General features: G+C 44.8%; 1 protein-coding gene across 3 annotated transcripts in view; it reads right to left on the bottom strand.

The window, feature by feature from the left end:
• Window positions 1-26,930, bottom strand: part of slit1b (slit homolog 1b (Drosophila)) — an 84,658-nt gene that overhangs the window by 36,487 nt on the left and 21,241 nt on the right. The window contains exons 1-7 of one of the 3 annotated variants that reach the window (XM_030729832.1): window positions 7,506-7,574; window positions 6,305-6,376; window positions 6,051-6,122; window positions 5,728-5,799; window positions 5,420-5,583; window positions 5,184-5,331; window positions 1,025-1,096 (exon numbers count right to left, since the gene is read on the bottom strand). In XM_030729832.1, the coding sequence (XP_030585692.1) occupies window positions 1,025-1,096; window positions 5,184-5,331; window positions 5,420-5,583; window positions 5,728-5,747 (404 nt within the window). In that variant the 5' untranslated portion in view covers window positions 5,748-5,799; window positions 6,051-6,122; window positions 6,305-6,376; window positions 7,506-7,574. Of the gene's footprint in view, window positions 1-1,024; window positions 1,097-5,183; window positions 5,332-5,419; window positions 5,584-5,727; window positions 5,800-6,050; window positions 6,123-6,304; window positions 6,377-7,241; window positions 7,357-7,505; window positions 7,575-26,930 lie in introns of those variants that run through there. The other 2 variants (XM_030729823.1, XM_030729817.1) reach the window with 2 other exon arrangements.

The raw sequence follows: 26,930 nt of genomic DNA, 5'->3' as shown, positions 1-26,930 counted from the left end.
CAGAAACCACAAAGACAGAAGACAGAAAGAAAAGTGAAACAGGGTAGAAGGTCAAGAAGCCACGAACATTATTATTGTGGTCAGATTAGCATTTTTTAAACATATGCAGCACATCACAAGGATATGCACTTGATTTATCATGTAAGGGCCTTAAAAGGCTTCTAATGGGGACTTTATGTGTTTGCAGGCTGATATAAATCAAATGCTCCTCGATGCTGAAGCTCCACTGGGGCTGTACGTTATGTTGAGCATGTGGAAAACCACAGCTCAGAGAACAGGGGAGACAGAAGAAAAGAGAGGACCACTTGGCAGATCAGACTTTGGAACATTAATGTTTTCTCAGAGGCTTTGCCCCTCTGGAGCTCAGGAGGAGGAAAACCAAAACTCTTGTAGCTCGCTGGTGTTAGCTTAGCTGACTTTTAACGTACTCTTTACATAGAAAGATGGAGCAAAAAAAAAAAAAAAATGAAGGTGGGTAATGCAGGTCATATGTGGGTGGCTGTAGTTCAGTAGGTAGAGCAGACTTGATGCCACAGTCATTTGATTCCTCCAGGCCCAAACCTTATATACCAGTACTGGTCCATTTTAGCATATTAAACCCAGTATAAGGCCAGCAGAGCTGGCTTGATTTGCCTTATTATTAAAGCCCTCATTCTAACTACCAATAACAACAGTCTGAACAGGAACACAGCAGTGTGCTTCTCCAGTGAATTTCCAACTTAAGGATTTCCATGCATTTCCTTATCACCTTTTTGGCAGCAGGCACCCCAGGCCAGATGTGACTGCTCCCTTATTCACGAGGGGTCGCCACAGCTGGCAGCTCTATACGTTTGATTTATGGCAGATTTTTTTTATGCTGGATGCCCTTCCTGACAGCCCTGAAGGGATCTTAGTTATATACTGATGTGTTGTAATAAATATTCAACATTCATTAGAGAGCATTCCCAGAGTTATTTCAGTCTGAACTGACACTTGAAAGTGTTTAAGTGATGTGACCGTTATGATGCTTTCCAGGAGGACTCACATTCGTCTGAGCTTCTTGTAGGACGTGAAGGCGCCTGGAGGAACTGACTTGATGCCGTTCTGCTCCAGACGACTGTGGAGAAAAACAAAGAGGCTTCTTTGAATCAGTGCGCACAGCTCAAACACTCAGCATCAGTTTTCCTATCGGTGGAGGGAAAAATCTAGTCTAAATAAGGTATTTAGAAAGAAAAACCTGGCCTCATGTGAAATATTGATGATTTATTTTTATTGAACATGGACACAAACCTTTTCTTTGATAGCCTGCGTGGCTTTGAACCCACCATGATCTTTTCCTAAATGTAAACACACTTTGTTGCCATTTCAAACCGGAAGAACCACAGTTCATGTCCAACTGTGGTGCTGGTATTTTTCGTGCACGTGGACATGAAAAATGGATATAAACATAAATGCTTGGATTTGCATGACTATTTCACACTGCCTTCAGATATGCTGTTGTTTAGAATCAGTGTAATGTGAAACAGGCTCCCTCGGGATTGCAGGGAGCCTTTGAAAAATGGGTGGCTAAATTATAAAATAAATATGGAATCGAGCTAATTAGCCGAGTCACATGAAAACAGTGACTCAGCCAGATCTGATTTTCAACTGAGCAAACAATTATTTGAGTTTAACCATGTTTGCAAAGAATTTTACCCAAAGAGCAACAGGCTGTCTGTCCTGGCTGGTGTGAATTTGTGCAAGCTTTTCAGACTTTTCACAGAGCAGAATGGAACCCCAAACCCAAACCCCCAGCGGACATGAGCTCATATCTACGTACTGCAGCACGTCCAGCCTTTAATGCTCGATTACACATCAGAACATTTGATGTATTGGCAGAAATGTAAAGTGCCTGTAATGGCCTGTAAAATCTATTTATTGGATTTGTCCGTGTTATCACCAACAGTGCCTGTCACACTACTGCATCTGAGCTACTGTGTGGTCAAGTGTCCCAAGAACCACTTTTCCATGTTGTATATATGAAAAATCACTGGTAAGAATGTGATGAAGCAACACAATGACATAAATAACATTTCTTCCTTTTCATGGCATAGAATAAGCATGTGTAGTGTGGTCTGTATTGCCTTGTAATAATAACTGTGGGGACTTTCACCTAAAGGGGACCTCTAATGCTCATTTCCCTCTGTGTATTTTTGGGACCCCTCTAGAGCAGCTTTACATGATTCATAGTTCAAAACTGAGAATCCTCCTGGCAGGTTTTACAAGAGCAAACTGTAAAGTTACAGAATAACATCAGTTGCCCTTTTTGATTGGCAATTTCTCAACTCCATCCACACACGTGAAAGTAAAAATATAGATTGTTAATAGTTATGATTTGGAATAAGAGAGTAAACAGCACAAACATACTCAGCAACAACCATAACAGCCTGATGTCTCTGCTTGGTAAATATTACATTCAGTAGGTGCTTACTGTGGAACATAACCGTGGACTGAGTGTTTCAATTGTATCCTCTGTGTAAAAGGTTCCCCATTTAACAGCTGTTTGGTGTATTATCGACATTATGGGACTGCTGTACAGTAGCAGATTACATTAAAAAAACCTATAATTAGCTGATCAGTTTGGTAAGAAATTAGGAAAACATGTAGGAAACTGTATTGGAGTGTCCAACAGTCTGAAGCCTGAGCATTCCTCTCAAAGTGACTGTTTTTACATGCATTTATTGTTATTGAATTCCAAATAGTTCCTAGCTGAGATTTGCTTTGAATTAAACTTTTGTGTGATCTATCTTTGAATCCACTAAATCCCAGATCTGTATGCTTGGGGTCATTGTCTTGTTGGTAAATTAAACCCACAACCAATCAGTTTGAGTCCAGAAGGGATTGTGGTAGACTTTTTTCTTCATGATACGCTCAATTTTTATGACTTTGCCCAGAAATGAAACCCCATACCACAATGGAATCTCCACGGTGTTTAACTGTGCAGCCAGCATCAAAATGTTCTCCAGCTTTTCTGCAGATAAAAACACAAATGCTGACCGAAGAGTTCAAACTCTTCCAGAGTACCTCCTTCCAGGTGTTTCTGGATGTTTGCAGGCCTCAATAATGACTTTTTAGCAGCTATCCTTCCCTTTAAGCTTCTTCAGTTTTCTGCTTATCATTCTGGAGACATTCACAGACTCTGATCTACAAGCATTTAACTTTGCCTAAAGATCAGCAGTGCTCTTCATTTGGTTTCTAGTACTCAAAATCTTTCAGTCGGCTTTTCTTTGGCACATTTTGTGAGTACCAGGCTCGGCAATCAACTCCATGCTTGACCGCACTGTGAGAACACTCGATGCACTATTTGTCTCAAAGACCATCCAGCATCATGAAGTGCTTTAATGCAGACTCTTTAACAGGAGTGAAGAATTTTAAACTCGATTCACTTTTCTTTTTTTTTTTAATTTGAGCCAGCACTCGGGAATTCTCTAAGACAACAGAAATTAATAAAACCATTAAAACTAAATTTTCTGTTCAGAAATTCAAGCAAATAACTGAAATTTGGCATCTTAATCAAAAATAATGTGCTTTACTAAAAATATTTAGATTAAAGAGTTAGATTTTTATATATATATATATATATATATATATGTGTGTGTGTGTGTGTGTGTCTGTGTGTGTTATTCAAAAACATTTTTAAATAATTTAAAAGAAAAGAAAAGAAAAGAAAAAAGAAATAAATTAACAAAACAAAACAAAACAAAAAACAATGTTTCTTGGTAATAACTCTTATAAAAGCCTGTTTATTTCCCCTTAAATGGAGCCACATTTGTAAGGAAAACACAGTTGTGGGTAGAGCAGAAGAGATGGGTACTTCTTTGTTACAGTAACAATCAAACACAAATGTCTTTAGTTTTTGTGCTAAGTTATAAGTTATTTGTACAAAAACACTGCTCAAAAAAATAAAGGAACGCTTTGAAAACACATCAGATCTCAATGGGGAAAAAAAATCATGTTGGATATTTACACTGATATAGACTCGGTAATGTGTTAGGAATGAAAGGAGCCACATCCTTTGATGGAAATGAAGATTATCAACCTACAGAGGCTGAATTCAAAGACACCCTGAAAATCAAAGTTTAAAAATACTGCAGCAGGTTAGTTAAGCATGCCTGACAACATCGGGGCTCCTAATGAGACCGTGGATGGTGTCCTGGAGGATCTCCTCCCAGATCTGGACCAGGGCATCACTGAGCTCCTGGACAGTCTGAGGTGCAACCTGGTGGAGTCTGACGGATTGAAACATAATGTCCCAGAGGTGTTCTACTGGATTTAGGTCAGCAGAGTGTGGGGGCCAGTCAATCTATCAATTCCTTCATTTTCCAGAAACTGCCTGCATACTCTCGCCACATGAGGCCAGGAATTGTTGTGCAGCAGGAGGAACCCAGGACCCACTGCACCAGCGTAGGGTCTGACAGTGGGTCACCCTAATACCTGACGGCAGTCAGGGTGCCGCTGCCTACCCTGTAGAGGTCTGTGCGTCCCTCCATCAATATGCCTCCCCAGACCATCACTGACCCACCATCAAAACTGGTTATGTCAAACAATGTTTGGCAGCATCAACATCCTCCATGACTTTTCCAGACCCTTTCACATTAATCACATGTGCTCAGGGTCTTTACCTTAAAATACAAAGTGCCTTGACGTGACTGTTTGTTGTGATTTGGCGCTACATAAATAAAATTGACTTGAATTGTGACAAACAGAGTGTGCCAGTGGTGGGCCTGCCAATTCTGGTATTCTATGTCAAATGCCAATCAGGCTCCACAGTACCAGGCAGTGAGCACAGGGCCCAAGGACCGATGGACGAAGGACCTTCTACGGCCCTGTCCAGCTCTCCTAGAGTAATTGCCTGTCTTCTGGAATCTCCTCCATGCTCTTCAGACTGTGCTGGGAGACACAGCAAACCTTTTGGGAATGGCATGTATTGATGTGCCATCCTGGAGGAGGCCTATACCTGTAAAACCATTCCTCTCATTGTTGCCCCTCTAGTGCACCTGTTGTTAATTTCATTAACACCAAAGCAGCTGAAACTGATTAACAGGCCCCTCTGCTACTCACTGACCAGATCAATATCACAGAAGTTTAACTGACTTGGTGCTGAACTCTGATTAAAAAGTGTTCCTTTAATTTTCTGAGCAGTGTATACTTTATGGGATACTCACATCTCAGTCATACCCTCAGGCAGGTGGGCAGGGATTGCAGTTAGGCCCCTCCCTCGGCAGTCAACAATGTTGTTGCTGCAGGAACACATTGGAGGACAAGAGCCAGATGCCAAACTACATGGCTGAACGAAAGCACTGCCACTGTGACCTAAAACAAGCAAGAAAAAAAAAAGCTAAATCGTTGAGCTGTCGTCCACATTTGGTACAAAGCGTGATGTACTGCTGGGCTGCTCTACCTGAGCAGGCAAAGTCGCTTTTGCGCAGCTCAGCCAGGTTGAGGCCCCTCAGAGCGGGAGGAGAGCTACACTGAGTGTAGAGGCCCAAAGCTGGCCGCTGCCGCAGCCACGGAGACAACCAGGCCAGGTGACAGTCACAGCGCAGAGAGTTAGAGTGGAGACGACTGGGAGGAGAGAAAAAAGAGGACAGAGAGAGAAAGCAAATTTAGGGAGTAGGTAAAACATAAGGTGACAGACGCAGAGAGACAGAGATGTAACCAGAGTTAACGATTCTGGGAAAAAGAGTTGAAAAAAGGTGAGACACTTACAAGGTGCGGAGCTTTGGCATGTGGTTGAAACTGGAGACTGGAATACTGCTGATGTTGTTGTTGTTCAGTGTGCTAGAAGAAAGAATGAGAGACAAATTAAGAATGAAGAGAGGAAGAGCCAAATATAATGGAGACAGCATCCAGCGGTGGCACAGAAAACACGAGCTGAGAAAAGAGAAAGTTCAGAGTTGGTGGTGGAAGAAAAGATGAAGAAAACAGAAGAAAGTAAAAACAGAATCTCAAAAAAATAAATGAAAGATGAATTTGTTTTGAGAAGAATATCACAAATATTTTTGAAAAATACATATTTAATTCATACTTACAGTACTTCCAGAGATCGCAAAGCTCTGAAAGCCCCCTCCTCAATACAGCTGATATGGTTTTTATCCAGCTGACTGGTAACACAAGAAACACAAAGCCAGAATGATGAATATTTAGTTAGTGAACCACTGAATCTTATGATTATGGATGTGATATTTCCTGACGGTAACAAATTGCACCGTTATCACCACTGCACCCGTTCCTTTAATACTCTGTCCTCACTCTCTGCCTTGTGTCTGCATGCATGTTCACTCACAGGTTTTTAAGGTCTGTTGCACCTCTGAAAGCTCTCCTCGGGATGGCCTGGATGGCATTTTCACTTAGATCTCTGAAAAACAAAGTGTTGGGAAAAGTCTGTGAGTGTTATAATTATTATCTTATTGTCATGATTAACTGCCAGTGGAACCTCTTAGTCTCATCTGCGTGCTGTGAATGTGTCACTCTCCCCCTCAGTCCTGACCTTGATTATTGAAGGTATGAAACTTTGTAAGAGCCATTAGAAGTTATGCAGCTAATTATTGTGTGTGGCAATGAGTCAAGAACGTGATGATGGATATTTGAATGCAGGAAGTGCTTCAAGCAGGTGATGGGATCAATAAAACACCTGGATTATAATGTTTTTGTTGTGTACGCTTTTTGTGTGATTTCTACAAACCCATCAGTGATGGAAACTGCGCTCTGGGACACGGTGGATTCATGATATGAAAGTGTAACTCTTCTGGTTTATAAGCAAAAAGAATGACTGCTCTATCTAATAAGGCCTGAATTAGAGTTCTGCGTCAGTCCTACGTACTGTACGTAACCGAAAGCCCTACGCGGTAACATACGACGTAACCTGACGTGCACCTCTCAATGTAACTACACACCCACAAGGATCTTGAATACCGTGTAGGCTTCAGAGGTGATTTCCGGTTACCCACAAAGACCCGAGGCAGAAGTCTAATTCAGGCCTAACTCTTCACCATCATTCAATTAGCAAGCAGGCCAGCATTTAGCATTTAACATTAGCAAGCTAATGCTAATTAGCTAATTAGCATTTTTTTCTGGCTAGCACCCTGCACAGTAATATATGACTAACCTTCTATATATTATTCTGCATCTGACAAAACTTTTAAACTGCATATAAATTCCCAGCATTGCATTACAGCAGCCTTCACCTTTTCACTAAGTTTTAGGCTGATCTGCAACATTACCATCTAGTTCCAAACCAACATCGGTTCTTTATCTTGATGTAGTTTTTCCTCCTCCAAGAGGCAGAAGCAGCCAGGGTCACATAACTAACTGACTGACTGGCTTTACAAGTGATAAAAAATAGGAAGAGTTAAGAGATGCAAGGCTAGAACTAGACAGACAGCATAGACACGGACAGGTGCGTCACAGCAACAGAGGCAATCTAGTAACAGCAAAACTCTGGGGATAAAATTTTATGTGTGTGTGTGTGTGTGTGTCAGACAAACCACAGAGGAGGATGTACATCATCTCTGGCTGCCCTGGAGGACCTCAGACACACTCCATTAATGTCAGGGTCAAACCAGAGGCTGACAGAGGAGGAAACACCCACTTACTGAGACCTGCGCTGCTATAATAGTACACAGCCAGATTCAGTTTACAGTCAGAATGTATCTTTTTTTAATCAAACTGAGCACAGCAGGAGGGTGAAGTAACTGACAAACCAGTGGACTTGTATCTACCAGTTTAGTAATGCTGTATACAAATTCATGATCTTAATGTCAATACATTAAGAACTGCTTAATGCATTCATGAACACTGTGCCACACAGTGCTTTAAGCGGTTTGATGCACAGCTGTGGCCTACATAGAGCAGCTTACATTGTTAAAAGCTGAGTCAAAACTGACAATGTAGAGCTTAGCCTAAGCTATCTGGATCTGGCCTTATCACATAAATGTCTGTATGAGTTTCCTTTTCTGAGTGCAAAATTTTGAGAGGAGAGTATTTAAATATATTAGAAATATGATTTGCTGAGGTTTGTGTTTTAGGTAATTTAACACTAAAGCAGAGCATCACATTTGGTTAAAACCAAACTGTCAAGCACGGTGGTGGAGTGGTAATGATTTGGGCTTGTTTGCAGGCACAGGACCCGGGCACCTTGCTGTTCCTGGGTCAGACATGACTGTAGCTGTGATAGCTGCAACATTACACAATATCCCCGACATGCAAAGCCACACATAGGAGTGCTCATTTTGGAAATGCTCATATAGGTCATTTTGGAACAAATGACTGTTGTCATTCAGATTGGAGGAGCTGTTGGGTAAAAGGTTTTTCTCTATGTGGAAAAGCAAAGGTATGAAACAAATGGTTAAGGAGGGACACAGAGTGAAAGGAGACTGAAAGAGGAAAGGTGACAGGGTGAAAAGGGGCTCGGTGGTGCAAAACATGAAGAGCAATACGGAGAAAAACAAGAATTAAAATTATAGATTAAATCCAGTTGAGGTGGTCCAGTATATGATACAGCAAACACAAACCAAGAGTTCAACAGATTTTAGAGAAACAAATGGGTTAAAAAAAAAAAGGAAAAAGCGAGACATGATATAAGTTAGAGGGAAAGAGAGCAATAATGCTGATAACGAGACTATACAAAGCGTTGGAGCAGAAGAGACGGACTGCTGTGGGGACAGAGAGAGATCCAGACTTGATAGAAAGAGACAGAGGAGGAAAGATGAAGTACAGTTTTTCTGCTTCATTTCAGAAAGAGGTCAAGGCCAGCATCCCACACAGACCCGTCATTCCTGTCTATCTGTCCCTCTTCTGTTCATGTCCAGCAAGCTTTATATCCACCCCTGAATACAAGAGGGAGACATATAATATTTTTAAATGATTTCACTTCTGTTTGTCACTAATTATTCATGCACAGTACAAAGAATCAACAAGACTGAGCAGGGCTAACCAGTGTCTCAATGAGGCAAGAGCAATAAACACTTTCAGAAAGCTTCCATTTGAATCAGAATCAGTAGTTTAACAGACAAAGCACTGGTCGCAATACGGAATAAAACATGTCTAAGAACAGAATGTCACAGGCAGGACTGTTAACTAAATCGAAGTTTATGGCTGGACCTGTGAACAACAAATGTTTCTTGAGTTGTGCACGATACGCATCTGATTTCAGAGCTCACGCAGGCAAAAAGAGTGAGAATAGCCCTGCTTTAAAGCAAAGAAGCGGGCTACATCCATGGTAATTTGGTAAGAGAAGTGTTTCCTCATGTAAAAATAATATTTCAAGAGACACAGATGTAAAGTATAAAATACAGATATTATTATTAAGGGCATGTCTAATAAGGAGAAGAGAGATGACCAAGCATGTTATAGGAGTTATGCTCTCACAGCAGCTGCACTTATAGGGACTCATTTCTGCTTTCAATCGCTCTCAATGAGGATTCTGGGTCAGCTGCTTCCAGAATATGTGCAAAATAATCAGGTATTTCTCAATCAAATCAGCCTATGCACTGCTGCAAATGCACTGAATCAGAGCAGTGTGACATATATCAGCCTCCTTATTTGTTCAGCACCGTCGCCATTATTACTGTATAGCTCTTCAGATGTCCAAGCCAAAGACAGTCAGGCCATCACACTCCAAAAAAGTGCTCCACTGACCCTTTATCCATCCATAACAAAACTGAGTGACACAGACTGAGAGATAAACAGACAGACACACTCCAAATATCCCTCACAGAGTGAAACATGAAATACACATCCATGTGTTTGGAGGCTTATTTAGTCCCTTCATTTTACTATGCAGTCCAGATTCAAACTGAAATGTATATTAATTGTTGTTAAATATGGAATACCCAACATTTTCTATACAGCATAACAATAAGATGCAGAGTCACTGAATCACTCAATCAATGAGTAAGTGACCACCATGGTCCAGGTAGGCGGGACTTGTAGAGAGATTGTTTTATGATGTCCTCCCTTCCCTTAATACAATGCAGTTATAAAAGAATGTGATTATGTGCAATAATTAATTGGGGTAAATTCATCACACTTTTTGAAAAGAAGATGCTGATCTGCTACGCAAGTATGACTCATCCTCCGAGCAGACTTGAAGATCACTGGAGAGCAATCTAACAGGAAGAATTCAAAGAAGAAATCCTTCGTACAAATACATCACACTCACAAACCCATCCACACACACGGAAAGCGATATCTTTGAAAGCTCCCTCGTGGGTTGACTCACACTCACACATATGCATATACGCATACACAATACACAGTGTTACAGATGCTTTCCCATCAGGTCATCAAGATATCTGTTGCCAGGACACAAAGAAGCTGAAAGTGATGTTTACTGGAGGGAAACAGAGAATGGTCACAGCTGGGCATGTGTGTGTGTGTGTGTGTGTGTGTGTGTGTGTGTGTGTATGTGTGTGTGTGTGTGTGTGTGTGTGTGTGTGGACAGTAGGTAGTCTCTTAATATTTGCTCTCTGTCTCCTGCTACCTCCTCCATTCATTTTCTGATCCTTTCTGTCATCCGCTGTGTCTCTGTCCCTCCTCGCTCCTCCTCATCCTCTTATTGTTCTCTGGTGTCTCCTGTCGTTTCAATATCCTCCTCATCCCTCCATCCCTCCCTTCTTGCTCACAGTGGAGGGTGAGAAAGGTAAACTTTCCCACCCGTCTCCTGCTCTTTGACAACACGTCACCTCTTCGTCCATCTATCTCCTTCAGCTAAGGGTCAAACATGGGTTAGTTTTAGTCTAGCAATCTTATTGGTCTACCTAGATGTTAAATGACTGAATCTGGTATAAATAAATGTGCTTTGTCCACACAGGTACTAAAATTTCAGTTTGTACTCAGATCCAAGTGACACAAACTGTAACTATGTCATCAAACAGTAAGTTGAAGTAACACTAAGATTACTGCAAAATCTTAGTGTTACTAAGATTTTAGTGGGCAAGAGTCAGGGTACACGCAGGATTTGTTGGTAGTCATGGCTAACACAGAGACACATTTACACTTCCAGCCAATTTAGAATCACCAGTTAGCCTAACACTCATGTCTTTGGACTGTGGGAGGAAGCTGGAGTATGCAGAGGAAAACCTAACACACAAAAGAATGAGTCCTACACTCTAAAAAAATAAATAAAAAAAACTCTGTAAATTAATAGAATTTATTCTATAAAATTTACAGAATTTTTCCTGTTATTTTGAAATATGTGAAATATTAATAAAATCGTAAAAAGAGACAGTGAATTCACACACCCGATGTCCTCTGAGCTCGGAAGTTAAGCAGGGTCAGGCCTGGATAGTACTGGGTGGGAGACCAACGAGGGATAACAGGTGTTGTTTGGCCTCACTGTATTGGGGCAGAGCACGTCACCTGCTGGTCGGAAAGTTGGTAGTTTGAACCCCACCTATGCTAGTCGGCAGGATTAAAAAAATTAGTATTTTATTTTGTTATGGAACAGAAGATTTCCCTTCCGTGAATCGCCACCTTATCGTGGTGGAGGGGTTTGTGTGTCCCAGTGATCCCAGGAGCTATGTTGTCTGGGGGCTTGTCCCCCTGGCAGGGTCTCCCATGGCAAACTGGTCCTGGGTGAGGGTCCAGACAAAGAGCGGTTCAGAAGACCCTTATGAGTGAAAAAACAAGGGAACAGTTTACCCTGCCCGGGATAGGGTTACCGGGGCCCCACCCTGGAGCCAGGCCTGGGGAGGGAGCTCGAGGGAGAGCGTCTGGTGGCCAGGCATTAGCCCGTGGTGCTTGGCCGGGCGCAGCCCGAAGAGGTTACATGGGCCCGCCCTCCTGCAGGCCCACCACCCGCAGGAGGTGTCGTAGGGGTCGGGTGCAATGTGTGTCGGGCGGTGGCCGAGGGCGGAGGCCCTGGCGGACCGATCCCCGGCTATCGAAACTGGCTGTTGGGACATGGAATGTCACCTCTCTGGTGGGGAAGGAGCCTGAGCTAGTGCGTGAGGTTGAGAGATACCAGCTAGACATAGTTGGGCTCACCTCAACGCATGGCCTGGGCTCTGGAACCAGTCTCCTGGAGAAGGGCTGGACTCTGTTCCAGTCTGGAGTTGCCCTCGGTGAGAGGCGGCGAGCTGGGGTGGGTATTCTTGTATCCCCCCGGCTTGCTGCCTGTACGTCGGAGTTTTCACCGGTGGACGAGAGGGTAGTTTCCCTGCGCCTTCGGGCTGGGGAACGGGTCCTGACTGTCGTTTGCGCTTATGCGCCGAATGACAGTTCAGGGTACCCACCCTTTTTGGAGTTGCTGGGTGGGGTGCTGGAGAGTGCTCCATCTGGTGACTCCATAGTCTTGCTGGGAGACTTCAACGCTCACGTGGGCAATGACAGTGAGACCTGGAGTGGCGTGATTGGGAGGAACGGCCTGCCCGATCTGAACCCGAATGGTGTTTTGTTATTGGACTTCTGTGCAAACCACAGTTTGTCCATAACAAACACCGTGTTCGAACACAAGGATGTCCATAAGTGCACATGGCACCAGGACACCCTAGGTCGCAGGTCGATTATCGATTTTGTAATCGTATCATCAGATCTGCGGCCGTATGTTCTGGACACTCGGGTGAAGAGAGGAGCTGAGCTGTCAACTGATCACCACCTGGTGGTGAGTTGGATCAGGTGGCGGGGGAAGATGCTGGACAGACCTGGCACACCTAAACGTATTGTGAGGGTGCGCTGGGAACGCCTGGCAGAAGCCCCAGTCCGGGAGATCTTCAACTCCCACCTCCGGCAGAACTTCGACAGCATTCCGAGGGAGGCTGAGGACATTGAGTCCGAATGGACCATGTTCCGCACCTCCATTGTTGAGGCTGCTGCTCAGAGCTGTGGCTGCAAGGTGGTTGGTGCCTGTCGTGGTGGTAACCCCCGAACCAGATGGTGGTCACCGGAGGTGAAGGGAGCCATCAAGCTGAAGAAAGAGTCCTATCGGGCTTGGTTAGCCTGTGGGACTCCGGAGGCAGCTGACAGGTATCGACAGGCCAAGCGGAATGCAGCTCGGGTAGTGGCCAAAGCAAAAACTCGGGTGTGGGAGGAGTTTGGTGAGGCTATGGAAAAAGACTTTCGGACGGCATCGAAGCGATTCTGGCAAACCGTCAGGCGACTCAGGAGGGGAAAGCAGTGCTTCACTCACACTGTTTATAGTGCGGGGGGGGTGCTGCTGACTTCAACTGAGGCTATAGTCGGACGGTGGAAGGAATACTTCGAGGACCTTCTGAATCCCACTGACACGCCTTCTGTAGTGGAAGCAGAGTCTGGGGATGAGGGGGATGACTTGACCATCACTGGGGGTGAGGTCACTGAGGTAGTTAAACAACTCCTTGGTGGCAGAGCCCCTGGGGTGGACGAGATTCGCCCTGAGTTCCTGAAGGCTCTGGATGTTGTAGGGCTGTCTTGGTTGACACGCCTCTGCAACATCGCGTGGAGATCTGGGGCAGTGCCATTGGATTGGCAGACCGGGGTGGTGGTCCCCATCTTTAAGAAGGGAGACCGGAGGGTGTGCTCCAACTTTCGGGGGATCACACTCCTCAGCCTCCCCGGTAAGGTCTATGCCAGGGTGCTGGAAAGGAGGGTGCGTCCGTTAGTCAAACCTCGGATTCAGGAGGAACAATGCGGTTTTCGTCCTGGTCGTGGAACGCTGGACCAGCTCTTTATCCTCTCAAGGATATTCGAGTGTGCGTGGGAGTTTGCCCAACCAGTCTACATGTGCTTTGTGGACTTGGAGAAGGCATTCGACCGTGTTCCTCGGGGTGTTCTTTGGGAGGTTCTGCGGGAGTATGGGGTGTCTGGCCCATTGTTGCGGGCCATTCAGTCCTTGTACAACCACAGTGAGAGCTTGGTCCGTATAGCCGGTAATAAGTCGGATTTGTTTCCTGTGGGTGTTGGACTCCGTCAGGGCTGCCCTTTGTCACCGATTCTGTTCATAATTTTTATGGACAGAATTTCTAGGCGTAGCCAGGTGGCGGAAGGCTTCTTCCTTGGTGGCCTCAGAGTCTCATCTCTGCTTTTTGCAGATGATGCGGTTCTGTTGGCTTCATCAGGGGGGGGCCTCCAGCTCGCAGTGGAACGGTTCGCAGCCGAGTGTGAAGCGGCTGGCATGAGAATCAGCACCTCTAAGTCTGAGGCCATGGTCCTCAGCCGGAAAAGGGTCTAGTGCCATCTCCGGCTCAGGAACGAGTTCTTGCCTCAAGTGGAGGAGTTTAAGTATCTCGGGGTCTTGTTCACGAGTGATGGGCGAAGGGAACGGGAGATCGACAGGCGGATCGGGGCTGCTTCTGCAGTGATGCGGACGCTGCACCGGTCCGTCGTGGTGAAGAGGGAGCTTAGCGTAAAAGCGAAGCTCTCAATTTACCGGTCGATCTACGTTCCTACCCTCACCTATGGTCACGAGCTTTGGGTAGTGACCGAAAGAATAAGATCGCGAATACAAGCGGCAGAAATGAGTTTCCTTCGAAGGGTGGCTGGCCTCTCCCTTAGAGATAAGGTGAGGAGTGCGGCCATCCGGGAGGGGCTCAGAGTAGAGCCGCTGCTCCTCCACATCGAAAGGAGCCAGTTGAGGTGGCTCGGGCATCTGATTAGGATGCCTCCTGGCCACCTCCTGGGTGAGGTGTTCCGGGCATGTCCCACCGGGAAGAGGCCCCGTGGTAGACCCAGGACACGCTGGAGAGATTATGTATCTCGGCTGGCCTGGGAACGCCTTGGGGTCCCTCCGGATGAGCTGGAGGAGGTGGCTGGGGAGAGGGAAGCTTGGGCTTCTCTGCTTAGGCTTCTGCCCCCGCGACCCGGCCCCGGATAAGCGGAAGAAAATGGATGGATGGATGGATGGAAGATTTCCCTTTTTTAATTGAATTTTCTGGAGACCCAGCTGCCAGAATATTTTCGTGATTTGACAAGATTTTTTTCACAGTGTAATCTTGTCCTCAAAGTGAGGACTACAGCTCATTAATTTAACACTGGTGTCAGATCAAGATTCACTCTCAGCAGTACTACTATCAAAGCCAAATCCAGCATAGTTATATACTAGAAAACGCTGCTTTGGTGCATCCCTGTTAGTTAGTTAATCTTGCTAACTGGGACACACACACACACACACACATATATATATAATGTGCAACTGAAATTGTAAATTCAGTGATAGTCAATCATATAACATCTCGTGAAAAACAAAATTTCACAATGTCAGTACTGTAAAATTGGTCCCAATGAACTAGTTAATAGGTTAATTACTAGTAACTAGGTTAATTACAGGGCAGCAGTGTGTCCTGGGGGGGCTAACGATCAGGCAGTCCCGGTGAAAAGGAGAGAGTTAACACGCCTCTGGAGAAACACTTTTTTTTTTTTACTTCTATCCAGACAGGTCAGCAGACAGAGTTAGAGCATCAACATAGTTAATATTTTATTTGAACAGTCTGGTCCAGTTCTCAACCTGGCACACCCAAACACACACACAGTACAAACCATTTTGATAAGTAACTTAGAAAAATAAGTTAAGGGAAGTCTTTACAGAAAGAACAACAATGCATGGAAAAGAGAAAAAAGAAGGAAGCTGAGGGGGCGACCCGACGGAGTACGAACAGAAAATAAAGAAACCACATGTGCAGCACAAAAAATAAATGATTGGTCTAATGCAGCATCCCCACTACAGGCAAATGTGGGCAACCAGGAAATCCACAGATAGAAAGGATAAAACCTCAAACAACCTGCAAGTTACACACACTCAGGAACACCAGGAATCTCCCATGGCTCCTGTAAGCACACATTCAAACACACATGCACACAAATACTAAAGAATTGCCTTCCTATGATCCACACACACATAGTAAATACACCCTCTTAATTGTGGTACATATCCATCCTGAGGGATTTGAGAGGAAGATGAAAGATAACAGACAAAGACAAGAAGAAGAAGAAGAAGAAGGCCTGCTACTTATTTCAAAAACCCAAACATGTGATGTTCACAAAACAGCTGAACAACACAGGATATTTTCTAGATAACAAACCATGGAGCCCACGGAAGGACAGAAATGTCCCAAACTACTAATTCAGCTTAACATCTTTCTACACTGTTCATGCACAAGGTCAATATGTCAGTGGCACATTCACTATAAAAACACACCCACACCTCTTAATCTTTGAATTTAGGCATTTTCAGTCATTGCCACAGGTGTACAAAATGAAGCCCTTTGCCATGCAATTTGTCTTTATGAACATTTGTGACAGAATGTGTCTTTTTTCACTGAGTTCATGCATGGTACTGTAAGGGGACGCCACCGGTGCAAATGGCTTTCCACCTTGATATTCCAGTACCAAAGTGGAAGCATTTAGGAATCACATCAACACGGAGAGGCAGACCACGTAAAGTTACACAGCAGGGTCGCCGAGTGCTGAGGTGCGTAGCTCGTAAACATTGGCAACACAGGTGTAATATGTAATAGAAACAGGTTTGTGCAAGTGCAATAACATGGCAATGGCCAACAAGTAAGCAGGTTCACTATAACCTGATTTATGGAAATATTGTTGGAGACTTTTCTAATGATTTAGTAGTTAATAAGATTTATAAGCTTATAGATGGTTTGATGTTTGCCGTGTGACCGAGATCTGGGTTTGGTAGGTGGCTTTTCTCCAGACATGCAGTGTTTTTATTGTGTTTGTGGTTGAGTACATTTCCATAACACTCAGCTGCAGTTCAGGGTTCTCAAAATGAGGAATCTGGACCGACAGTTACCCATGGACCCATGTACGTTTCCTTCATGCACTTTATTGCCACCTCATTAATGGTACACAGTGCAGTGGCGCAGTGGGTAGGCGCTCGCCTTGCAGCTGGAGGGTTGCCGGTCCCTGTGCTGCATTGTGTCCTTGGGCAAGACACTTAAACTACATTGCCTAACAGTAGATGCTTGTCTCTGGATGAGTGATCTGGAACGATCATTTTGTTGTGTGCCTTGTGTGCACAATGACAATGAGTTGAATCTAATCTAATCTAAAAAACACAAACCAATACAAATGAACCACTATGAAATGGGGCAAAACAAACAATTAGGTGTTGAAGTGGGCAGTTTGTTTGCACCTCAGTCATAGCTGGCTCCTTCTCAAAACTTTGAGAACTCCTGGGGGCAGGACTCTTCACCCTGGTAAACAAGAAAATTGAGAAGTCTCTTCTAACATCCAGATAACACAGTAAAAGTGTCAAAACAGCTGTGTGCACGCGGCAGGCAGGCCTGGACCCAAATGTAGGACGCAGGAGACAGGACTTGAACTTGAAGATGGAGTCGATGCTGATGTTTCTTCCAAAACAACAAAATACAAAAACAAGGCACGAGTAAAGCCAGGGATGCAAAACTCAGAGCAAAGCACAGAGCAAGGGATATAGAAACATGGGATCACATGAGGATGGGTGACAGGTGGGGACGCAGCTGGGAATGACTACTAAAGACGAGAAGAGGGAAGTACAACTGAATACAACCTACACGAAACAAGAGATTAGCAAGATAAAACAGGAAATGACAAGATACGACAGAAACGCAGAGGCAGACTTGACACGGAAAACACAGGGGAACAAGTACTAATACAAATAAAATATAACCAAGAACATAACTCAGATTACTAACTAAGAAGGCCCGAGGATGCAAATAAAGAACCCAACCAGGAACTATAAAAAGGTACAAAACTAAAAACTGCAAAAACCCATAATAAACTAAGAATCATGCATTCATATTCAGGTAGGCTGTGGTGTTTAAACAATGATCAGCTGGTAGTAAGTGTACCAAGAAAATGTCCTCAGTGCCATTACACCACCACCAACATGAAACATTCATACAAGGCAGGATGTTGTTTACACCAAATTCTTATTTGGGGGGTACTCGTGCAAACAGATGCACAATATAAAATCATATTCAGTATTTTTTTTACTTACAGGCCAGATACATGTAAATTTCATGTGTTTAAAGATGAAAAGAAAATATTTTCTTGCTTTACTTCAAAGCTGCTTAATTTTTCTCATTTCCTTTCTATGTGTCAACTGCAGAGCTGCCAGAGGAGAGCTCACACAGACAAAACACAGTATGAAGGGCCAAAAACAAAATCCACACACAAAAACACACCCACTCAGCATCGACACGCAAACACACCACACACACATGCAAAATATTAGCCTCACACAACAACCAGAGGAAACATTCCTCCCCTTAATTCAACACAATGTGGGCACATCGCTCAACAAACATGCTAAAACACACAAGCACTGTGTAGCATATGCGTGAGAAACGCACATTTATTAGTACTCGACGAACACTCGCTCAAGTCATGACATTGGCACGTAAAGGCTATGACCATGGCAACAGCGCAAACTCAGCCAGCACAGGAGGCAATATTGCAGAAGACTTCTTCTATCTCGCCATCTGGCTCGCATGCTTTAGGTTCAGCCTTGCTTTACTCTAATTCTACACACTACTTAATGCCTTAAAAGCACGCACCAGTCCCTTCCCTGTTTATGGTACTGTATCTTTTTTTTAAATTTGCATATTCTGTTATCACTTTCTCAAAGTTTTTTGAATTCTTACTCTTTAATTCTGCTTCTCTCCATCATGCCTTCTCTGCTTGCCTTCCCTCAGACCACCTCCCTTCCTCTGCCCTTGTGTCTTTCCTTCATTCCTTTTCTCCTTCATTTCTCGTCCTTCCCTGCATCCGCAGGGGAGCAGAGCACCTAATTGAAGAAGCCCAAAGGCAGATGAGAGAAAGGTGATGAGAAAAATGAAAAAAAAAAAAAAGGAGGAGCAGACATTAAGGGGCAAGGAGGAGGGGGGAGATTGCAAGAAAATCTCAAGCAGGAAATAAAAAAATAAAAATGAAACAGAGAACAGAGCGATGTGAGATGTCTCGCAGTAATTCTCACCCTTGTATCCGTCTTAGTTTAGTGACTGGCTCTTTGAACAGCCCCATGTGTCAGTTCCACTGTTCTCAGTGTGGCAGCTTTACTTTGGATGGACATGACAGGAGAAGTCAGCATTTGTGGACAGAACTCCTGCAGAAGCACACGCTCGCAGACACACAGTCGGGGCACAAAAATAACAGCTGAGCAGGTTTTTGTAAAGGGAGTGATGGTGTCTGTCCCCACCACTGATCTTATTATCCAGGATGAAGCTGTTACTGCACGCAGCAGGAAGTACCCCACAGTCCCAGCTTTAAGAAAACTAAAATTCTGGGAAAATCCTTCTTTTGTGTGTTCTGCAATGACTGATTTGAGTCCCGCAGATAATGTAAATATAGATTTGCATGCATGTGCAAATGGACTGAACACATGCAGGCATGTCTACTGTAGCCCCTGGTAAGAGAGGCATATTTTAAGTTTTAGCATGGCTAAAGCTTAAGTTAACATTTTATCATGCTTTTGATGTACCAATTGAATTTCATGGCTTCATGTGATGTAACTGGGTCACAAGTTCTTTATTCTTTTATATTAAAAAAAAACTTTTTAAATAAAAATGTAGATCTGTTTTTCTGAGATCATTACAAGCTGTTTTCAAAGAGAAATATTCTAATACATTTATCCACATTTTTGTTACTGTCAGCAAACTGATCCCACTTCTTTTTGAAGATCTACGTTGTTAAAAAGAGATCGCAAAAAAAAAAAAAAAAGATTAATTAATTGCTGGGTCTATTCCTGGGATAGTGCTCAATGTGAAAACTGCACCCTTTTGAAAAGCTGAAAATGATTGATAACTGCTGCTGCTTTCAAACACATTATAAACTATATGGCCGCTTTATGACTGTGGAGGCCAACATAAATCCAATTATCTAAGACACAAATGGCAGATGTAAAAAACTAGAGACATCTGAGATTATCATTGCCAAATGATTTCATACATGTGTAGGCACACATTTTCTTGCTGTTTTGTATTGCAGAAACAGCAGTAAACTATTGTCACTCAGGCACGCACAAAAGTGTATCTCACATTTCTTTTACTATAGATGCAAATCTGCGTAATTAGCACATGAATATATGCACGGAAGCTCACACAACAAATTGACAATTCTACTGCTCAAATGCAAATAAAGGTAATTATCACACGCATACAGGCTTATTACCCCGGTGTGCTCTTCCTGCCTCTAAACGTCGAGGTCACACTCCGGTTAGCCTCTAAAGTGCTGCAACCAGGCAGCTGCCATCACCACCTCTGTCAGCTTCACACCGTTAATTAGCGGCACTCAGATGCCAATCATCTGCTCTAATGAGGACAGCGCTGCCATTCTGCCTAATGAGAAAAACTCACTCAAAGTGTCTGAGGGGAAAGTTAACTGCAAGGACACACACGAAAAGACACATTAAATCAGGCGGCCACACATTTTTTAATTCCCTAATATATTATTTCATTTAGCACACACACTTTGTTTTCACCCCTCCGTGAATCGCCACTTTATCGTGGTGGAGGGGTTTGTGTTTCCCAGTGATCCCAGGAGCTATGTCATTCGGGGGCTTGGCCCCTTGGTAGGGTCTCCCATGGCAAATTGGTCCTGGGTGAGGGGCCAGACAAAGAGCGATTCCAAAGACCCCTACGGAAGAGCTACCAAGGGAACTGTTTACCCTACCTGGGATAGGGTTACCGGGGTCCCACCCTGGAGCCAGGCCTGGGGAGGGAGCTCAAGGGAGAGCATCTGGTGGCCGGGCATTAGCCCATGGTGCCCAACCTCCTGTAGGTCCACCACCCGCAGGAGGCATCACAGGGGTCAGGTGCAATGTGTGTCGGCGGCGGCCGAGGGTGGAGGACGTGGCGGACCGATCCCTGGCTATTAAGACTGTATACTGGGACATGGAATGTCACCTCTCTGGTGGGGAAGGGGCCTGAACTAGTGCATGAGGTTGAGAAACACTGGCTAGATATAATCGGGCTCACCTCAACGCATGGCCTGGGCTCTGGAACCAGTCTCCTGGAGAGGGGCTGGACTCTGTTCCACTCTGGAGTTGCCCTCGGTGAGAGGCGGTGAGCTGGGGCAGGTATTCTTGTATTCCCTCTGATCGCTGCCTGTACGTTGGAGTTTTCACTGGAGAACGAGAAGGATGCTTCCCTAACCTTTGGGCCGGGGAATGGCACCTGACTGTTGTTTGCATTTATGCGCAGTTCAGAGTACCCACCCTTCTTGGAGTCGCTGGGTGGGGTGCTTGAGGGTGCTCCATCTTCCATTGTCTATCCATTGTCCTGCTGGGAGACTTCAACGCTCACGTGGGCAATGACAGTGAGGGGGGGCATGATTGGGAGGAACAGCCTGCCCAATCTGAACCCGAATGGTGTCTTGTTACTGGACTTCTGTACAAACCACAGTTTGTCCATAACGAACACCATGTTCAAACATAGGGATGTCCATAAGTGCACATGACCCCAGGACACTCTAGGTTGCAGGTCAATGATTGAATTTGTAATCGTATCACCAGATCTGTGGCCATATATTTTGGACACTCGGTGAAGAAAGTAGCTGAGCTGTCAACGGATCACCACCTGGTGGCGAGTTGGATCAGGTGGCGGTGGAGAATGCTGGACAGAGCCAGTGTACCTAAACATATTGTGAGGGTGTGCTGGGAATGCCTGGCATAGGCCCCAGCACAAGAGATCTTCAACTCCCACCTGTGGCAGAACTTTGACAGCATTCCCAGGGAGGCTGAGGATACTGAGTCTGATTGGACCATGTTCCTGACCTCCATTGTTGAGGCTGCTGCTCAGAGCTGTGGCTGCAAGGTGGTTGGTGCCTGTCGTGGTGGTAACCCCTGAACCAGGTGGTGGTCACTGTAGGTGAAGGGAGCCATTAAGCTGAAGAAGGAGTTCTATCGGGCTTGGTTAGCCTGTGGGACTCAGGAGGCAGCTTACGGGTAGCAGCAGTCTAAGCGAAACGCAGCTCGGGTGGTGGCCAAAGCAAAAACTTGGGTGTGGGAGGAGTTTGGTGAGGCCATGGAAAAAGACTTTCGGATGGAAGCAATTCTGGTAAACTGTCAGGCGACTAAGGAGGGGAAAGTGGTGCTCTACTAACACAGTCTATAGTGCGGGTGGAGTGCTGCTGACTTCAATTGAGGCTATAGTCATGCTTTTTGTGGATGATGCGGTCCTGTTGGCTTCATCAGGTGGTGGCCTCCAGCTCACAGTGGAACGGTTCACAGCCTAATGTGAAGCGGCTGGGATGAGAATTAGCACCTCTAAGTCTGAGGCCATGGTCCACAGCTGGAAAAGGGTGGAGTGCCCACTCCAGCTCAGGGACAAGTTGCTGCTCCAGGTGGAGGAGTTTAAGTATCTTGAGGTCTTGCTCATGAGTGATGGGAGAAGGGTCCACCTTTGGTCCACACTGACATACATCACACAGTTGCTGCTGATTTATAGGCTGCACATCCAAACAAACACGCATGTAGTGAAACTCAGTCTCTACATTTATCCCATCACAGCACAACATACAGAGCAGAGGGCAGCTAGAAAGCACCCAGGGAGCAACTGGGGGTTAAGGGCCTTGATAATGGGCCCACAGTGGCGCACTGAGAGTGTAGACAGGTAGCACCTCAACACCTCAATATTCCAATGCCAGTCCGAGGCTCTGGAGCATTTTTTCAATCCATCCAAGGGTGGAAGTCCCATTTTTCCACTACATGCCAGTCCAGGGATTCGAACCAGTGCCCCATCACTCCCCCATGACGTGAAGCTCTTCTTACATCACATTTCAAAGGTACTCATCTGGATTGAGATCTACTGAATGTGGAGGTCGTCAGAGTGAACTCACTGTTATGTTCAATAAACCAGTTTGAGATAATTTGAGCTTTGTGACATGACACATTATCCTGCTGGAAGGAGCTGTCAGAAGATGGGCACGCTGGCCATAAAGGAATGGATGTGGTCAGCAACAATACTCAGGTAGTCTATGGTGTTTAAAAAAAAAACAACAACAAAAACCAAAACAAACAAACAAAACAAAACCAAAAATATTGCTTACGGGAAACCATGCTATACGTCTGTGATAATGCAAACTCTGTGCTTTTTAGTTTTTTGTTTGTTTTTTGATAATGGCACAGTGGTTCATTAATATTGACCTTAGCGGAAGCACAGCCATTCTACACCCTTTCCCTTCATGCCCACATGTTTCTCAGCACAGTTCCAGATGGCCGGGCAGTCCATCAACAAGATTGGTTTAGGTATTAACCCAAACCAATGGTCACCGCGTCCGCAATTATGTACATTATGCTCTATAGTTGTATATTGTACTGTAATGTTCATTTTCTGACATCTCCTACCTAAAAACATTATGTAGGCAGAAGATTTTTCCACCAAAATTCCTATATCGTGACCGAAGAGGCTAAAGCCAGCAACTACAACTGATACGGCTCCTGACCTTCGTTGTCCTCTAGCTACCACTTGCTATTCTGTGTTGTCTTTCATTTTTGAGGGGCCTAAAGATCACTGAACAACTCCTGTGTTGCATATCTATGTCCCCTCCTCAAAATTTTCCCCACAACTTCTTTATAAACTTGCAAACTTTTAAGCATGTTTCAAAATTACGCAGTGGCCGGAGCTGGAGTGGTGAAGTTACACTTTAATGAGACCATCCTGAATAACACCATTCCATACCCATTGTTAGAAATAATCTATGCATATATTCAAGCTAAAGATACTTTATATGGAGAGTTATGATAACAATAGAAATCAGGAGAAATGTAGAGCAAGAAGCATAAATTGAAGAAAAGAAACTTAACTTAAAGTAGACTATCAAAAGACTCACAGCTGGTATTCACCATTACCACCATTTGCAAGTTCAGATATAAATGCTGTTGACATTTAGTGTTTTTTTCCACAAACATTCAGCGTTCCTCCACATAAACCTGTAGTTAAAAGGAAAAAAAACCCTGACCCGTGTATTTTTTACAGTGCTTGCTGGTGGTCAGTGCTGTTCCTCTGCTTTATTCTCACATATCGCTAAAGGATGATATTCCCCATGCGGTCTTGCATGTGTACTGTATAAAATAACAGCAAGCTGCTAATGATACCATTTCTCTAAAGAGTCATTTGTGGACAAGAATTTCACATTCTCTCCAACCTCAAACGGGATCAAGTTCAGATCAGTATTTGCCTGTGCGCTGTCTCCAGCTCCATGTGATGTGGGTTACATTTTTACTGTATTGTTTCATGTACCCCTCATAATACATGCAGGAGCTCGGTATCGACGGACTAACCACACAGTTCATCTTCAGGTCAAGGTGAATTGGTGTGTGCGGGTGAGAGAGGCACCTAGTTACACCCATAATTCTTTGGCTCCCGTGGGCTAAAGGGAGGTGCTGGGAGGGGGCACCCTGGTGCACGAACATACACATTCAGTCAGCCTCCAGGTATCATCAAAACACACAAAGGACTGTTACTGGGTGTGGAGCGATTTCATCCACACAGAGCCAACAAAAGACTGAGGAGAGAGAAAGAGTGAAAAAATGAAAGTCATGAAAATTCAGAAAAGGAAGAAGACGAAACACCAATACAGAGGTGAAGGTGGAAGAGAGGAAAACCAAGAAGCATCTTTAACTAACATTCACAATTGTTCAAAACACGTCATACAATAAAAAAGCTTCACTTTACAGTAACTTCATAACATGACCAGTCTGTAATGTCTGGGCTGATTGCTGAACTTGAATACAGCTGTTAAAGAGCAGGAAAACTGTGATTTTCAGACTCTTGAGCTGAGTTGGACTGAATAATGAAGAGTCAGGTTGTTTTAATCAGAGGTTTTGCCAACTGGTTCCAAGCTGGATCAGGTAACAGATGCATGAGTTAATGGACTTTAAATAAACTGAGTTAGCATGAATTAGCGTGAGTTTTTCTGGACTGAAGTCCATTTGGATACTATTTCTTCAAGGGTCCATTTAGACTTGGGTTTGAATTGAAGTGCGGGTTTTTCCATCCATCCGTCCATCAATCAATTTTCTTCCACTTATCTGGGGCCGGGTCACGGGGGCAGCAGCCTAAGCAGAGAAGCCCAGACTTCCTTCTCTCCAGCCACCAGCTCATCCAGAGGGACTCCAAGGCATTCCCAGGCCAACCCAGAGATATAATCTCTCCAGCGTGTCCTGGGTCTACCCCGGGGGCCTCCTCACAGTTGGAAATGCCTGGAATACCTAACCCAAGAGGCACCCAGGTGGCATCCTAGTCAGATACCCGAGCCACCTCAACTGGCTCCTCTCGATGCAGAGGAGCAGCAGCTCTACTCTGAGCCCCTCCCGAATGGCCGCACTTCTCACCCTATCTCTACAGGAGAGGCCAGCCTCCCTGTGGAGGAAACTCATTTCTGCCGCTTGTATTCACAATCTTATTTTTTGGTCACTACCCAAAGCCCTTGACCATAGGTGAGGGTAGGGACATAGATCGACCAGTAAATCGACAGCTTCGCTTTTATGCTCAGCTCCCTCTTCACCTCGACAGCATCCGCATCCCTGCAGACGCAGCCCCAATCTGTCTGTCCATCTCCCGTTTCCTTCTCCCATCACTCGTGAACAAGACCCTAAGATACTTAAACTCCTCCACCTGGGGCAAGAACTCGTCCCTGAGCTGGAGAGGGCACTCCCCCCATTTCCGGTTGAGGACCATGGCGTCAGACTTTGAGTCCCATGCCAGCCGCTTCGCACTCGGCTGAAAACTGTTCCACTGTGAGCTGGAGGCCACCACCCGATGAAGCCAACAGGACCGCATTATCCACAGAGAGCAGAGACAAGATTCTGAGGCCACCAAGGCAGAAGCCTTCCATCAAATGGCTACGCCTAGAAATTCTGTCCATAAAAATTATGAGCACAATTGGTGACAAAGGGCAGCCCTGGCAGAGTCCAACACCCACAGGAAATGAGTCAGACTTATTGTCGGCCATATGGACCAAGCTCTCACTGCGGTTTTACAGGGACTGAATGGCCCACAGCAACAGGCTAGACATCCCATACTCTCGCAGCACCTCCCTCAGGATACCCTGAGGGACATGGTCAAATGCCTTCTCCAAGTCCACAAAGCACATGTAGACTGGATGGGCAAACTCCCACGCACACTCGAATATCCTCGAGAGGATAAAGAGGTGGTCCAGCGTTCCATGACCAGGACAAAAACCGCATTGTTCCTCTTGAATCCGAGGGTTCGACTAACGGACAGCACCCCCCTTTCCAGCACCCTGGCATAGACTGGAGAGTGTGAGCCCGAAAGTTGGAGCACACCTCCAGTCACCCTTCTTAAAGATGGGGACCACTACCCTGGTCTGCCAATCCAGTGGCACCGCCCCAGATCTCCACGCAATGTTGCAGAGGCGTGTCAACCAAGACAGTCCTACAACATCCAGAGCCTTCAGGAACTCAAGGCGAATCTCGTCCACCCCAGGGACCCTGCCACCAAGGAGTTATTTAACCATCTCAGTGACCTCACCCCAGTGATGGGCGAGTCATCCCCCTCGTCCCCAGACTCTGCTTCTACTACAGAAGGCATGCCAGTGGGATTAAGGAGGTCCTTGAAGTAGGGTGAGGGTTTTTCTTTTTATCATATTTCACCTACCATTTTTGGTTGTTTTTCCATTTTTCTAAACTTCCACCCCTCTCAGTTTTTGCCTCTCCCAACCAGTCAGTTTGGGGAGGTTAATGTTCTGTCTGAATGTAGACAGCAATAGATTTGTGATTTTAACCAATATAGCACAGTTAATGGATATATTATCACAAAGAAATTGTATTTTACTGCCAGCTTGACCTTTTGGGGGTTGTCTCATTGTTGCCCCTCTAGTGCACCTGTTGTTAATTTCATTAACATCAAAGCAGCTGAAACTGATTAACAACCCCCTCTGCTACTTACAGAAGTTTAACTGACTTGATGCTACTCTGATTAAAAAGTGTTCCTGTATTTTTTTTTTTTTGAGCAGTATTTTTTAGCAGTATATTTATATAT

Source organism: Archocentrus centrarchus, chromosome 1 (genome assembly GCF_007364275.1).
Source record: "Archocentrus centrarchus isolate MPI-CPG fArcCen1 chromosome 1, fArcCen1, whole genome shotgun sequence".
Lineage (NCBI taxonomy): Eukaryota > Metazoa > Chordata > Actinopteri > Cichliformes > Cichlidae > Archocentrus > Archocentrus centrarchus.
This window is presented reverse-complemented; position numbering and strand designations above follow the sequence as displayed.